Source organism: Emys orbicularis, chromosome 2 (assembly GCF_028017835.1).
Source record: "Emys orbicularis isolate rEmyOrb1 chromosome 2, rEmyOrb1.hap1, whole genome shotgun sequence".
Classification (NCBI taxonomy): domain Eukaryota; kingdom Metazoa; phylum Chordata; order Testudines; family Emydidae; genus Emys; species Emys orbicularis.
Window position 1 is genome coordinate 278,562,891 of NC_088684.1, and position 17,044 is coordinate 278,579,934.

General features: G+C 38.8%; 1 protein-coding gene across 1 annotated transcript in view; it reads left to right on the plus strand.

Moving 5' to 3' along the window:
* Positions 1 to 17,044, plus strand: part of PTPRN2 (protein tyrosine phosphatase receptor type N2) — a 959,094-nt gene that overhangs the window by 940,337 nt on the left and 1,713 nt on the right. The window contains exon 22 of the mRNA XM_065400104.1: positions 12,724 to 12,797. Coding sequence (XP_065256176.1) covers positions 12,724 to 12,797 — 74 coding nt within the window. The remainder of the gene's footprint in view (positions 1 to 12,723; positions 12,798 to 17,044) is intronic.

A 17,044-nucleotide genomic window follows, 5' to 3' on the forward strand; every position in this document is an offset into this window, starting at 1 on the left:
TCACAGGGCTTTTTAGATTGGTCACCCCCATTTTGTTCTTGACCTGCTCCCCTCTGCCAATGGGGGTGTGCAATTTGAAATATTCTGACCTGGTGCTTTGGCTGTAGTTTAAATGAAAGATCAAAGGGCAAAGCGGGCATCTCAACCCTGCTGAGGTGGGCCTTTCCCAGGCTGTCACACTGTGAGGCAGCCGAAGGTTTTGTTCTGACAGGAATCTAGGCCCAGTCTGTGAGGCCTAGGCCTTCTTTGTCTGGCCTGAGAAGTTTGAGGCCCAGGTTGAGGATCCAATGTTCATCAAATGATCAAAGGCCTGAAGCCCTGGACATGAAATCTTTCTTTCCATTTCCTTTTCTTAAAGAATGAATTGCACGAGTACCAAAGAATGCCATTTCCAAAGCTTTTATGTGGAGTGCTAGCACTAACTTTAGAGTCCTTCAGTTCTAAACAGAAAAATGTAAGTGCACTTTCAATCTGGGCCCAGCTGCAAGGCCAGCATCTACTAACATTTCTTTCAAAAAGGCTTTTAAGGATTAAGGCTTCAGTCTTTCAAAAAAAAAAAAAAAAAAGACTTTTAAGAATAAACTTAGAATAATTTGAGTTCTTGTTCCACTGTCTGGTTTATTAGAAAGTAGACAATAATGCATTTTTAAATCAATGTAAATAGAGGATTATTTAGTTTCAGCAGTGGGAAAGTAGAAAACAATCAATAAAACGCTTTGGCTCTTTAGTGGGATTTTTAATAGGGCAGATTTAGAAAAGGGTGCTTCTTTTTCATGTAATGATTTACTTTTCTACATTTGAAATGGTTTCTTTTAGACATTTAACTGTAAATGCTTTTGTTGTTTAAAATTTGCATTCCTAATCACATAGTAAATTAGTGCTAATACATCTGTTAAAATATGTTATAAATTCAGATCTACTGCTACTACAGCCGATCAGAGTTGCACTAAACTATACTGTTTTATACACTTAAAGCAAACAATCAGTTATTTAAATTATTCAAATTTGTGGCAGCAGAAATCAGTTGGCAAGGATTTCATATTCCCTGATAAGTGATACAGCTTCACAAACAGTGAACCAACATTTGCCAAGTCAACCTCAATACCCACACCCCCAAAAAACTCCCACACTATTCTACTGCACTTCAGTTGTGGTTGCATGGGAACATTGAAGCTAACACTGATCGTAGAAATGGTACTGCCAGAATACTTTCCTCGTAAATGTTAAGGATTTCCTCCTGCATTTTGTGTTTGAGTAGAGGGCAGGGCATATGAAAAGTTCTCATGATGCTGGGGGAAGCACTGTGCTGAGTAAACACATTCCAGTCCCCCGGTTGCCATTGTTATTCAAACAACGTCAGCATGCATTTTTGGAGCCCCTTTGACTTTGCATATCATCATGAAGGATTTCCTGTTGGGCTGTCTGTTTGTAATGAATTATGGTATACTCTTTATTATAAATATCGTGGCTGTATCTGTGCATTGTAAGATCCATTCGTTTACAGGTGCCATGTTAAATAATCTAATTGTATAAAATTGGAATAGTTAAGACAGATGACAATGATATCCATTCTGTAACAAATTTTCAACACGAGCAGTCTCTTCAATTTCAGTTTTATGCTCTGCAGTCACAAATCAATTGTATCAGTTGTATCTAAATGTCCAAATTATTCCTCTAGCATGGGGTCAGTGAAAAGTTTTACAGTTAAGTTTATTCTTATATTTAACAGTTCCACTAGCCTCAGTGCTATGCTTTGCCATCCTGGTACTTTTGCTACAGGTATTGGTTATATTATTCCTTATGCAGAGCAGTGTCATAACAAGGGTCTAATCCTGCTACTATTGAAATCAGTAGCAACATTCCCATTGACTTGAGTGATGCCTCACATCTAGCCTTACTGAAGGCACTAGGACTTGACACCTCTAAATGATGATATTCCATTTCAATGAACAATGGAATTTTAAGGGTGTTACAGAAAAGTGCACAGGGAATACCACCTTTTCAGTTCCCAGATGCACATTTTAGTCCAAGTTTTGGTCCTGTGTGAAAAGTTTAGAGGTTTCCTTTGAAATCAGTGTGCACGTTCAGTGTTTGAATGAGGAAAGAAAATGACAGTTCATGGTCTTTTGATGATTCGAGAATGCTTCTACAGTGCATTTCAGCGGCAATTTCCTGTTACGAAGTTTAACATTCTTCATTCATATGTTCACACTAATACATTCAGCAAGATTTTGTTTAGCTTCTTTTCACAGGGCTGGAGAAGCTGGTTTAGATAAAATAATCCATTTGAACTTTCCCCTAAAGCCACACGAAACCTGAACTGCTTGGGCTTTTTCTTTTTTGAAACTCAGAAGAACTTTAGCATTCTTCCCTTCCTCATCTTTCTTTTCTGCCCTTCTTCATTCTGGTAGTGACCAGAAGTACTGAAATGCTACAAGAGACTATTACTGGAGTATTCTCTGGCATGATGAAGGAAGGAAGGAATCTGAAGGAAAATTATATGAGATTTCCAGTTTTGTTTTCCTGTTCTGAGAGGACAGGACTATCTTCATAGTGCAGATAATTATTTGAATTTTGGATACTAATTGCTTGTGTTTTGAAGCCATTGGAATGTAGAGGAGGGAAAATATGAGTTTTCAAATTCTATTGAAATACATTATAAATTTCAGAACCTGAGAATCCAGCGTAAAGATTGGACGTAGCATAGCCAAACTCAGTGAAACCAAATGTGAAAGCTAGAAGGATTCCTTAGTTCCTCTTGTGACTCATCATTACCAACAGCAGTATGCCAAAGTATTTAGCTAAACAGATCCCTTTTTACTAGGGCCTTTTGTTTGTTCATAACACAGATCTAACAAGCATAATAAAATAGCCAGGTCACCTCCACTAAAAAGAAGCCTGTGTAAAAATTAACAGATTAAATCCAATTTAAAACACTAATGTGTACAAATATTATCTTTTATGTCTCTGTATAAAGATTAAGTCAAATTCTGTTTTCCAGTTACAATGATGTAAATCTGGATCATCTTCCTGGACTTCTGTGCAGTTAGTCTGGATTTATACTGGGGTAAATGAGAGAAGATTTAGTTCTAGGAGCCAGTTTCCACTGTAAACACAGAATTTACAGAGTGTTTATTACCATAGTTGACAGACTAAATATGGTTTAGAGAGAAGATTGTCATCTTATTATTTGTTTGATATTTCAGAGGCTGTGAAGTAGGACTAGAAAGTGATGGAATTCCTGTGGAAAATTTAGGGCAGGAAAATTCTGAGTTTTAAAATGGGTAGTTGGGATTTGTTTGTTTATTTTTGTCTTCTAGATTTGAATCCATTATATAGCTAAGCCTTGAATTCTGTATTCAGTTAGTTAGATTTGGATAATTATCTTAGGAAAAAATTAACGTCAGTAAAGCAAAGTTCTAGGTTTTGGTATCTGCACTTTTGTATTGTCCACAACCTGGCCCCAAGTCTTAGCAATAATGGTGGTTGCATAATGTCTGAAATGTTACTGCTGCTTTTTATAAAGAGGCAAGGTGGGTGAGGTAATAGCTTTTATTGAACCGACTTCTGCTGATGAGAGAGAGAAACTTTCAAACTTACACAGAATTCTTCAGGTTTCTTCATAAAAAGATTGAAGAAGAGATGAAGAAGACAGTTCTTTGCATCCATGTATACATATTATATATTAATCAGGGCAGTTCTGCAAGTGAGTTGGTTTTATGTAATGTAACTGGCACTGAATTACCCAAGAAACACAATTAAGCAATATTGCTTATTGCAGGCTTTCCCACCATATAATTGACCACAAAGGGAGCTTTGCCCCAAGCCACAGGCAAAAGTGCACAGTGGATGTCTAGGTCAATTTTTTTAATGGTAGAGCCTTCCATGAAAGGCAAACTTGTGCTACTTAGAGCAAACAACTTAAAAGCACATTTTAATTGTATACATTTCTGCTTTTAAATAACATTTCGATAAGTAGCATTACATTTATACATTTTTGGAATGGATGATTGGCACTATAAAGTAATCCATTAATAATAAATAAAACAAAAACCTTTGAAAAACTTGAACATTCCAGCAGGCTTCTACTGAAAAATGAGTGAGAACTCACTGGGAAAGTAATGCTGGTTTATATTTCCCATAGCATATGGTGAGGACTGATTGTGCTGATAGTTTCCCTTATGATGTATAGAGGTTGTAAACAAAAGGCAAACAAGTTATTGATGTGATTTTTTTTTCTTTTTAAATACTTTGGAGTATATGTTCGCAAAGGTTGCTCTGTAGGAGACGTTTTCTGAAGAGTCTGTGAAATCCTGGTAATTTTATAGAAGGGTGTTGGGACTGGAAGTATGGTAGAGAGCAATCCTAATTATTCAGGGTATGGGGCACATGAATTGTGAAGAAAGATTAATCAGACATGGACTATATCTTGGGAAAAGAAAAACTAAGGGGGTCCCCATAGAGCTTTGGAAGATCATGAAAGGAATGTATTGATGTCAGTAAGCAGCTTGAGATAGTAACTAATTTGAAAACAAGAGGTCATTGACTGAAGCTAAGGAGGAGACAAGCATATAAGGAATTTGGGCAGCATTTCTTCACACAAAGGATAGGTTAGAATATGGAACAAACTGAAAAAGCCAGCCATAGAATGGTGTGCTATCCGTTCAATAAGCAGCTGGGCAAACATTTGGAAAACGAGGTAAATAGAGAGTGAAGAACTACATTTTTGCAGTTAATCTTATGCAGTCAATCCATAGATGGATTTCAAGAGAAGTGTTTAATTGACCAGATGGTAGTCTTCTGGCCCTTAAAGTTACAATGTAGTTTGACACTAAAGTATAATTTCTGCACAATCTTAAACCAATCCCATTGTGACTCTTATAGAAGGCTACCTTTTATTAAAGACTTGTCCAGAATTGTTGCATATTTTCCTCAGTTCATTCTGTGTAGTATCTCATGGATGCTCTAGCACTAGCTAATGTACTCGCAATAGAAAACCAGAGTAAAATAAATATAGATCTTGCAATTTGAAAGACCCATACGGGCAGCTGCATTTCAACACCAGTCTATGTAACGCACATGTGCACACTCCAATATGGGGATCCAAGAAGGAGCAGGATTTCTTTGAGCAAACTGCTAAACACAGCACTGAGTGGCATTTTCAAAACTGCACTTGATTCAACAATTGTCTTCCAGGTGACTAGCCTACAGCTTCTGGCACAGATGCTGGAAACAATGGATTGTCCAGAATTGTGACATTGTGGAATAGCTAAGGTGGGGGGGTCATAGAATCCCCTGTATAAATTTGACTTAGAGTTGCCAAAACCAGTATCCCTCTGTATGCATGTATATATGGAATGCTACAGTGGTCATAGTTGATGCTGATATGTTAATTTGAAAGGGTTATATGTAGTAGTACCTTTAGTGTGACCATAACATTAATCATACAGGTGTCATTTTGGGTTTTAAAAGTAATAGTCTATTACCTACATCCTCTTTTCAAGTACAATAGCTAGGATGGAATCTTGTACAAAGCAGAAGACCATCAACTCCCACTGAGTGGGAGTATCTAAATGTTAAAATAAACCCAGTCCTGCTAAGAGTAGAATTCCCTTGGCTTAGTAGAAGTCAGCACCCCTTTACGTCCAATTAGTGATGATTGGTTTCTGCATTTTCATGCTGTCAATTGACTGTGTATGGCAGAGTTTTCTCTAGTAGTCAATGAAAAATGTACACAAATTTTATCTCTGCAGTTACTTATTCTTCTGCAGTGACAAAGGATATTGGCTTAAAATTGACATAGCAGTACAGAATCTCAAGCCTTACAAGACTGTTGAAATTGTAGTAATTTAGGGTGGGCTGGCTGGGTGTGGATTCCCTCTATCCCATGCGGTTATACATGGGATGTACAAGCTGACCTGTACTTGATAACTTAAATCATTTTCCTTCAGAATGCACGATAAATTCAATATACAGTATTATCTAATAGTAATAAAAATTGTGTATGTGTATATATAGTATTATATGGCATAGTAATATTTGTCTTATTAAAATTTTGATATATTTTATCTTTTTTAATTATTGTGGTTTAATGTTCTTTTCACTGTTTACATGCATATTTTTCCTGTTAATTGTGAAAAACAGATATTGGTTGTGGATTTTTTTTTTTTTAATCTTGTGTATATTTTGACGGGGGTGGAAAGTTTCTAATAGGATTAGAGTAAAATGTATTGCTGTCTGGGTTGAAAAAGTGACTATAAGCCTTAGGGCAGGTCTACACTATGGGGGAAAGTTGATCTAAACTACTCAATTTGAGTTACGTTAGTAGCGTAACTCAAATTGACATAGCTTAGATCTACTTACCACGGGGTCCATACTATGCTATGTCGTCAGGAAACGCTCTCCCATTGACTCCCCTGAGGGTAGGTCTACACTTACCCGGTAGTTCGGCGGCGAGCGATCGAACTTCTGGGTTCGACTTATCGCGTCTTGTCTGGACGCGATAAGTCGAACCAGGAAGTGCTCGCCATCGACTGCGGTACTCCAGCTAGACGAGAGGAGTACCGCAGAGTCGACGGGGGAGCCTGCCTGCCATGTGTGGACCGAGGTAAGTTCGAACTAAGGTACTTCGAACTTCAGCTACGTTATTCACGTAGCTGAAGTTGCGTACCTTAGTTCGAATTAGGGGGTTAGTGTAGACCTGGCCTTACTCTTCTCGTTCTGGTGGAAGTCCAGAGTTGATGGGAGAGTGATCGGCAGTTGATTTAGCGGGTCTTTACTAGACCCGCTAAATCCACCCCACCCACCCCCCCGGTGAATCGATCGTTGGAGCATCGATCCACCGGAAAGTGGAGACAAGCCCTTAGATTTAACCTATTATTTTTATTCCCATCCCCAGATACACACCCTGGAATCCACTTTTTGCAAAAGAGTGGGATAACTGGCTTTCACTGAAAACTCCAGTTTGTATCTATGATCTCCTGTATTAACCTTAAAAATTATTGAGGCGGGGGCATTCCGCCTCAAAAGTGTTGCAGCTTCACCTAATCTCTGCCAAGGCTTTTCTCTGTTTTTTATGTCATGACATTAAGTGACCCTCTCAGCCAATAACAGACCTCCAGTTCCAGCAAATGAGAATTGCTTAAATATTGACAGTTTCTCTCCATCACCTTCAGTTTAAAAAAATGTTTTTACTCCAAACATTTTGTTTACAAGTGTATTTTATTTCACTTGCATTTGAGACAAAACAGGATAAGGAAGAAAGAAGAGGTCCCACTTCCTCCCTGCAGAGCCCTTTATGGTTGGCAATGGGGTCTTTTAGCCTTTGTCCAATGAGGATCATAGATGGAGTTGGAGTTATAGCTGGGGTGCCATTGAAACTAATGATCAGTGACCTGGCAATATTCTCCCAATATATATACGCACACTTGGATCAGACATCTGACTTTCATTGCTGTCATATTTTTGTCCTTAAGGGTTTTTTCGCGTATACTATTTTTCACTATTTCATAAGATTAAAACATGCTACTCCAAAATGATTCTTTCATGGCATGCCTCACAGACTGCAAATACAGCAAAGTACATGACTGAAGCTAAAAGGCTGCCAATCAGCAGCATCTTACAAATATTAATTGGACCTCTTTCAGCTTCTAGCAATATCCTTGAAAAGAACTGACCTAGGGGCTCTTCAGGACTGTTTCCTTGGAGATTTTAATAAGACAGGTTTTAATCTGACCTAACAAGACCCTTTCCCCTTCAAGAACTAATACAAAATCTTTATTATATAGTAAATATAAAAAGATACATTAGAGAGGGAATAGCTCACAGGAATGAAATTGAACACCTACATGGCACAAAAAGAAATGCATATGACAGGTCATTTTCCGTATTCCCTTTAGTATTCCATTTTTTTCTATTTGGATGAGAGCTTATTCTCACACAGCTCATCTCCTCCTCCTTAAAGATACAATGGAAGTCCCAATAATCCCATGTTAGTAACTCACACTCTAATGTCACAACTATGTTAAAGAGTAATATAGATTATCTATCTAGCCCTCATCCCTGCACTAACTGAGCACCTCACAACCACGAATGATTTTATCAGGTGGAAGACATTTCCAGACCCCACCCCTGGCATGGTGCCCACTGGAAGTTGGCATCCAGGCCCATCACCTTGCTTGCCCACCCCTGAAAACAGCTCTGGATTTTATCCTCACTATAGCCCTGTGAGAGAGAGAAGTATTCCCTTTTACAGATGATGAACTGAAGTCACAGGGTAGAGTAAATTATTTTTTATAATAATATATGGAGATATACCTATCTCATAGAGCTGGAAGGGACCCTGAAAGGTCATCGCGTCCAGCCCCCTGCCTTCACTAGCAGGACCAAGTACTGATTTTGCCCCTGATCCCTAAGTGGCCCCCTTAAGGATTGAACTCACAACCCTGGGTTTAGCAGGCCAATGCTCAAACCACTGAGCTATCCCTCCCCCCTTTACCCATGGTCACACAGGAAATCTCTGTCTGAGCCAGGAGTTGAACCCAGCTTTCCTGAGTCCTCATCTAATACCTTAACCCACCCTTTAATGTTCTTTGTGAATAAGTTCACATATAGTTTAAACAATTTTTGTCTTTTTCTAGAGCATTTGCTGATATATCTGAAAGTGGTTCCTAGCATGAACATCTTCCTTAGTGTAACACAGATGGTTAGCTCAGTGAAGACACTGGACCCATTATAGGGCTTTTGCCCTTGGCTTCAGTGTAAGCATGTGTGAGGATATTGTGTAATAAATAAAGTCATGTTTTAGTTGTTTACAAACTTCCTGTAAAGAAATGCTGCTGTTATCAGGGCCTGCATTTTGTGTGTTTTGTATAGTGCCTGGCACACTGGGACCCCAATACTGACTGGGGCCTCTGGGCATTAGTCGTATGAGTAATATTAATATCCTGTTTAAATATTGGGAGTTGCCAATGGGACCTTGAGACAACCTACTGTAGTGGATCTTGACTAGCTCATATCTGTTATTTACTGTATTACTGGATACTCGACTGATGTGACTCTCTGCAGGCCAAACATTTAACCCTTTGGGGGCTGCTTATCAGGAGCGCCAGCTGCCTAGTGCCAGTTCCTACATTGCTGCCCAGGGGAGGAGCAGGGGTTGGAGGAGGGTTGACCCTAAACTTCAGAAACTGTTTCTCTCCTTGGGGCAAAATATAATTCAACTTGCGTCTTTTCATGTTTTTCTCTCTGTTTAGGCTGCTAACATTTTCTGATGTGGATTGTTTGACTGCTCACTGTAAATGCCTTGATCTTTTAAAAATGTTATTGTTAATTACCAAATGCTGGATTCTGCCCCCTTTACTGCTACTGAGTATCGGTTTCTGATGTGTGGTCCTAATGAGTTCAATGGGAGTCAGGTACTGCTCAGTGTAAATACAGATGAAAGAAGCTAAGGTGTGTTCTGTAAAAATGTTTACAAATTCACCTCTTGTATTACTGCTGCTACTACTACAGCAGCTACTCAATCTCACAGTATATTTTGCTCTTAGATACATATAAAACAAACACAGAAATCTCTTATTAAAAGGTAGCCTATGGCAAGCAGAGACCCATGAAATAAATATGAAGACCTTGGCTATGAGGTAAAATGTAGTCATAGGAGAAAAGACAATTCTTTATCCAGTTTAGACATTGCCCTTGTAACTTTATTTCCTGAAGCCAGTGGCAGTATATGACAGAGGGATATGTGTTGGTAGAGAGCAGACACAAAGCCTTGCCTTATTGACATATTCTGCTTTCTCCTTTCCAGTTGTCTGTGTCTGGATTTGAGCCAGTGATTTTTACTCTTTCCTATATGATATAGGTTGTTTCCAAAGACAGCATACTGGTATTTTTATCTATTGGTGGAGAGGATGGGTTAATGGCCTAAGCAAAACCGTTGCAATATTTAGGTGTCCTTGGAGTCATAGGTTCAAGTCCTGATAGGGCTGACTCAGCTCTTCCTTTTTCCACTGTAGATAAAGTGAGTTACCTGTAGCTTGTGTGTGAGCTGTTCAGATGAGACCTATAAAAATCTGCAGTCCTTTCAGCTCTGTGTGGATGTGAAGGATTCCATGGCTGCACACTGTGTCTGAGCAGGATTTTGACCTAGTGTCCCTAGATAAGATTTCCCTTTCTCCCACTACAATACCTCCTTTCCCAGGGATGTCTGCATGGCAGTGATGCTGTATGTAAAGTGCTTTTGTGTGCTCCAGGATGAAAAATGATATCTCTTATGTCACTGTTCTGCATTTCCAGGTGGAAAGGGAAAACCTCAAAGTGATGAAGACCATAAATTTATGCCACTAAAGCAATTAGGAAGACATAGTCAAATAGACACAGGGCAGTTAGGCATCCAGCTCCCCTTGATTTTGAATGTGAGTTGGGTGTGTAACTGCCCTTAATGCCTTTGAAAATCTCCTCCTTAGTCTAGAATTGTGACTTAGGCTATTCCATAGACCAACACACAATATAGTGGAGCTTATACACTATGCTACCAATCTGGCATATTTAGAATAGAAAAAACCCTCATCACTCTTGAGTTTTATTAGAGGAATAGTGAGATATATTTATTTTGGGTTTGGCACAATAATGGAATAGAGGTGAAAGGTGTGGTAGTGTTACCTCTTGCAATAGAACTCCCTCTTCTGCTCCGAATTTTCTTGTTCCACATGTTTTCTTTCAAAGCAGCAGCCCATTTTTGCAGCACTATGTTCAGTTGATCAGTCTCTCTAGGCATTTATGTAGGCCCCATTACCATAGTCTCTAAGCATTTCCCAGTCGTGTTTTTATTTTATTTTTTTTTAGAGCTGCAAAACAATTTCTCTGTCCTCCTCTGCCTGTAAGAGTAGCTTGAGGAGGTAGTAATGTATGTGTGTCTTGGGGAAGGCAAGGGGGTATTCTGTCTGATCTTCCTTCATTATCTTCCCTCCTCTGTCAACTAACATAGTCTATGATGAGTAATGGTGTATACCACACCACACCAAGTCTGATCTTCCAAGCACTTACGCTCAGATTCAGCAAAACACTTAAACACATGCTTAGCTTTAAGCTCACTAGTCCAATGGTACTACTCATTTGCTTAACTGCTTTGCTGAATCAGGGCCTTATTACCAGACATTATTACCAGGCACGCTACCAGGGCTGTACTCCTGTTGATGATAGTGTCTAGCACCCTGTTCAGCACCATAATCTGTACAATAGAAAGGAAGGAGCTCAATGGCTTATTTAATGCACCTTTACAATTTTTCTGAATGTTGATTCTCAAGAGGTTTGAGAAATGTATATTGTAAAAATCAACTTTTGCCTGACATTGAAATTTTCATAAAAGGGGGTATGGAAGCCTGTCTGAACATTGAACAGTATCATTGGATTCCTGCGCAACCCTTTCCCCCCAGGGATTACCTTGACATTTTAATCTTAATGCCTAGGCATAGAGGCTGCCATCCTTTATAAAAATTATAGGTGAGATTTTGAAAAAAGCACAGCATCAGCTTAACTCTTCCCCCACTGTAGCTAAAGGTGAAACTTTGAAAATCCCTCCCTCACTGTGTGGGTGTGGACTAAGCTACAGTGTTCCCATTAAAATTAAATATTCACCTTGTTAAAAAGGGGCCCCTGTTCTGCAGACAAGGGCAACAGTTGTTTTTAGTTTTCTGTGGTGCAATCCTCACCTGAATTGATGCTTTCCATGGAAATTCTAGCTGAATCAGCTGTGGTTGAGATGTGATATTATTTTTTATTTTATTTTATGTATTACGCTTTTGGGAAGTGTCTTTTCTTTTGGTTTATTGAGGAGATCTTTATTTTTGTCTTAAACATCTTCCTACTTTATCATCAAATACCTCCATGTAAATTCCTGTGCAATATGTAGAGATCCTAGGTGGCAACCTTTGACCTCTGAGCTGTCCTTGCTATGCCCATTGTATGAATAAAGGTCTATTTCTGATACAGAAATGCTCCTTTTCAGGAAGGTGTTACAAACTGATATATTTTCTTAGCCTTGGTGATTTGTTTTTAAAGATTTTCATGGTATTTTTCCCCACATGAAAACAAAATTAAACTGTTTTGTTTTAAATGGCCTTTCTTGAGTGTTTTGAGTGTGAATTTTCCTGAAAAGGTGCTATTGAGGGGAACTGTGGGACTGTCTCTCTTAAAGAGGATGTTTATGCTGTTTATATTAGTATAAACCTGGCTGCAGTTGGCTTTGAGACCTTACAATGTCTGCACCTCATGTGATTTATGGTGCATCTTTTAAAAATGTGATAGAACTGATAATGGTAAATGCTTAGGGCTTAATCCTGCAGGTACTTAATATCATGCATATCCCCTGTGCCTGCAATGGGGCAACTTACAGCAGGAAGCATTGCCAGGATGGGTCTGTAGTTTCTAATAAATATGTTCTGCTTTTGGGAAGTATCTGTCTAGGCATCTCTAAGAATTTGTTTTTCTCTGGGTTTTCTTGAATTAATGCTAATTTCTTGAATTAATGCCCTTTCCTCTTATTTTTTTTCCCTATATGAACATAAAAATTGCAGCTTTCTGCCTAGTCTGCTGAGGGATGGATGTAATAATTTTCAATTGGACTGTTAGCCTAAAGGGAACCCGATAGCAGGAGATTGACTGACAGATTCAGCATGTATTATCATTTGCTCTTAACTCAGCCCAATTTGTGGTTTGTTACAGGTGCTAAAGAGATTGATATTGCTGCTACCCTGGAGCACTTGAGGGACCAGAGACCAGGCATGGTCCAGACAAAGGTACTGTCAATACATCCACTGGGATTTTAAATACATTAAAGGTATTTCACTGTAGTTATTTTCATGATAGAAGAGAAAGGGCATGACCTAATATAACACAAGTCGCTAGCAGATTACTCTGGTTCCCTAACAACTGTAGCTTATTTATGCTGAAGATTTATCTAGGCTACTTTCTTTGATGTTTACTGCTCTTTCTTGTAACATCTTCCACATCTATCTCGATTAACATATATGAAAGACAGTCAAGACAGCAACCTATAGTCTATTAAAGAAAATGCATGCTAAAAAAAGTTCTTGCTCTAATCTTCAAGGATAGGTTATTTTCTTAGAGTATTTGCAGTTCAGTATCATGCGATACATAAACCAAAGGTTCCAAATCACTTAAGAACATAATTGCTGCATTCAGTTTTTATGCTGAAAAAGTTTCAGCATACAGGAAATAGTTCAGGAGGAAATCAAGCCCTTTAAAGGGGAGTAACAGTACACAGGCCTGTTTCTGAAATAATGTGTTTTGCACACATGGTTGAAACCGTGTGCTTCCTTTTAAATGCTTGTCATCTGTTCTTTTATATACATATTGCATGGTAGGCTACATTTGTATCATCTGGTGAAGTGCAATAAATATCATGTACTTGTTTGTTAATGGGCACAGTGTGCAACATAGTCATCAATTTATAAAGAAAAGTGTTATTCTGTTTATATGCATCTCAAATTTGAAATTCATCTTTGCGCTGCTGCTATAAGTAACATCGATAAAAGATGGGAAAATACCTTGGGTTATCCTCACTTGCTGCTTGATAAGAGCTACAATGATAAAATGAAAGTTTGTAGTTATGTATGACATTGAGGAATCTCATTCATGATGGGGAGACCAACTAAATAGATATCCATACATTACATGGGCAGAAAGTGGCATGGTTTGTTTTTGTTGTCCCAGTCTAGAGCCTACAATGTGGGTAGATGGACAACAAAGAGCAATGATGTGACAGGGTCCCACGATTAAGTAGGTACTGATGGAAATATCTTCAACATCTGGGAAGTGAAAGTTGCTGCTGGGTAGTTGTGGAACAGATGGTTTTCTGTACCAGACAGTTTCATAACTTTTCTTGAGGAAGTAATGGATTCCTCCCAATCCCATTCATTTCTGTTCCCTATCTAACCTGGGAAAACTGGTGTTGGAGAACTGTCAGGGATATTTTTGTGCCATTTCAGCAGGTGGAGGAAGAATGATGTTTATTGGGCAGTTGAAGTTGTCCAATCTTTATTTGCAAGTGAGGTGGAAAGTACAGTAGAACCTCAGTTATAAACACCTCGGAAATGGAAGTTGTTCGTAACTGAACAAAATATTATGGTGGTTGTTTCAAAGGTTTACAACTGAACATTGATTTAATAGAGCTTTGAAACTTACTTTGCAGAAGAAAAATGCTGCTTTTAACCATCGTAATTTAAATGAAACAAGCACAGAAACAGTTACCTTACTTTGTCAAATCTTCTTTTTTTTTTAGACTTTCCCTTTTTTAGTAGTTTAGGTTTAACACAGTTCTGTACTGTACAGTATTTGCTTTTTTCCATTTCTGCTCCCTGATTGCATACTTAGTTCCAAATGAGGTGTGTGGTTGACCAGTCAGTTCATAACTATGTTTTTCATAACTCTGAGGTTCTACTGTATCACAAATTCTTCTTTTACTCTGATTTTCAAATTAGAAAAAGCAATAACATACAGAATCTAATTGAGCACATATTTGATTCCTAGAGAAAATGTAATCCTGACACATACTGTCAATGTACCCCCTGTACATGTCAGTCTTTCTGTTGAATCCTTAATCTGGCATTCCTTTCTGTTGAAATAAAAGGGTACGTTACCCTCAACACCACCACCACTACCACCAAAAAAAAAAAAAGTTCCTAAACTAGAGTAGGAAAATGGAATGTAAACTTCTCTGGGCTTGATCAGCTGATCACATGGAAATCTCACTGATCGTTACACTTCAGTATGGTGTTCTCCTCTTAAAACGTGTACCTGGAGAACCTTCATAAATAAAATTAATCTGATGCTTTGAAATACTGAATACTGCTCATCTCTCTTGTCTCTCTCTCCACCATTATCATCATCTCAGAACTGCCCAAAATCACTTATTCGAGCTAACATATTGCAAATCGTAAATATCTGGTTACATGCTAGTGCTATGTTGTCCTCAGAGATTTATTTATTTATTTGTATTTAAACAAACCCATGTGCTTTCCCAGTTGAATACAAATAAGGAATATCGGGCTCTTGGAGTAATTTAAAACAATGGATTAAAAACCAGGTTAGAAATGCCAATTACAGAATGTCCCTAGGCAAATATGCACTGAGTTACTTCAGCGATGTCATTGCATTTCCAGCAGACAGTGCTCCACATTTTCAATAATTGTGTGAATGATTTGTTAGCAACATATTGTCTATAAGAAACAATATTTTATTCAAATGCACGGTACATAATAAACATAAACAAATTCATCATTCTGTGTTTCTGATGGGTACAATAAAGGTTGTGTGGGGGGTTTTTTTCCCCAGGGGGGATCACAAAATATTGTTGAAATGTCACATGTGACATGAAAGAGTAATGAATAAGTATATTCTTTTAGGATGAGAAAATTCGTTCTTCCCTTCTCTTTTTCCCTTACCATATCTTTCTTCCTGAAAGCTGGAATATTAAGTCAAGGCTCATCACTATATCACATATAACACATAGCCAATGGTTTTCTTTCCAGTTTTTACTTGGAATCAAAATTAAACACAATTGTATTGCTCTTTTTCTAAGATACTGTATTTATACTGCCTCTGCATTAGAGATAAAACCAAAAATTCCTTTCCAGCTCTGATCTTTACCCCAAGTTTGCCCATCCAGGCTCAGCTCTACTTATTCAGTCTTGTACTGAGCTGTAACACATGTTGATTGTAGCACAGCTGAATATAGATTAACAGAGTGGGTCCCTTAAACATTGCTAAGATTAAAGTTCATGTTATCTAGATGTAGGAGGTTTAGTTTAAAGGTGTGGGGGAGGTAGGTTAAGTGGTTTTGCTCTCTAAAGATTAGCCATGGGCATCCGTGGAAGCTGTAGCATTTTGAGTTCGCTGTGCCTGATAGACCTAGCCCTGTGCTGGGGAAACAGCTCTGCATCAGTTGTACCATCCTGTTCACTGCAGTATTGTACGGTTGGTTTTAACCCTAGATTCTCAGGCATATTCTTTGTAGGTTAAGTTGCCTCAGTAATTTAGGTCTGAATCCTCAGGTAGTATAACTTGGTGTAGCTCTATTGAAGTAATCTCCTTGGTCTTCATGTTAGGTTCTCCTGTGGCAGAGTAACTTGTTCTGAATAAGTAGAATTATGTGCTGTGTTCATGTCTGCCCCTACAAATGCATGTCCGAGTGGAATGCCCTTTCTTGCTTCCCACTCTTGGCCTTCTGCTGCTCATGCTGCTCTCTTATGAATTCAGTGTGCTGCATCAGCGCTAGCATCCCATTCCTGCTTCTCCTGGGTGGCCACCAGCACTTCAGATTTTACTTTAATCCAGGTAGACAAATCATCCCAAGTCATGGGGTAGCTTCTGTATCTGAACATCATCCTTCCATGCCTAGCAAGGGTAAGCCATCACTCTCTAGGGCTGATTGACAGCTAATACACAAATCGGAGGATCCAATCCTGAAGCTGCACGTGTGTGTTAGTTTGGCTATAGCTGTTGCCAGGCTGACTGCACAACTCATGATCTCAGATGTATCTGAGAAGTTATTCTAGTTCCCCCGCCACCCCATTCTGATCCAGGAACTGTGTCCTTAGCTATGTCTCATTGTGGCACGATAAGGTTTTCTAGTCAATGTAGGCATTGGCTCTGAAATGTACTGGGTAAGGGTGTAGAAGTCTGACACTGAAGTGCGTGAAGTACAAGTCGTCATGTATTCTCAGTGGAGTCTGAAATAGCTGGCTGAAACATTTTCAGTGTCATGAAATTTTCTTGAAATGTGTAGTTTTGTCAAAACCCAAACACTTTTTTGGGGGAAAGAGAGATGCTCACGTTCTTAGCCTGGTAGTTAGAGCACCTGGAAAGTGGAAGACCCAGTCAAGTGCCTGAATCAGAGAGAGCTGGGATGAAAAATTCTGCTTTGAATCAGGGAGAACAGGGCCTTGACCTTGCGTCTCCAACATTCTGACCACCAGGCTTCTGTCTCACAGATTTCGACACTTGCATCATCAGAGAAAATGGA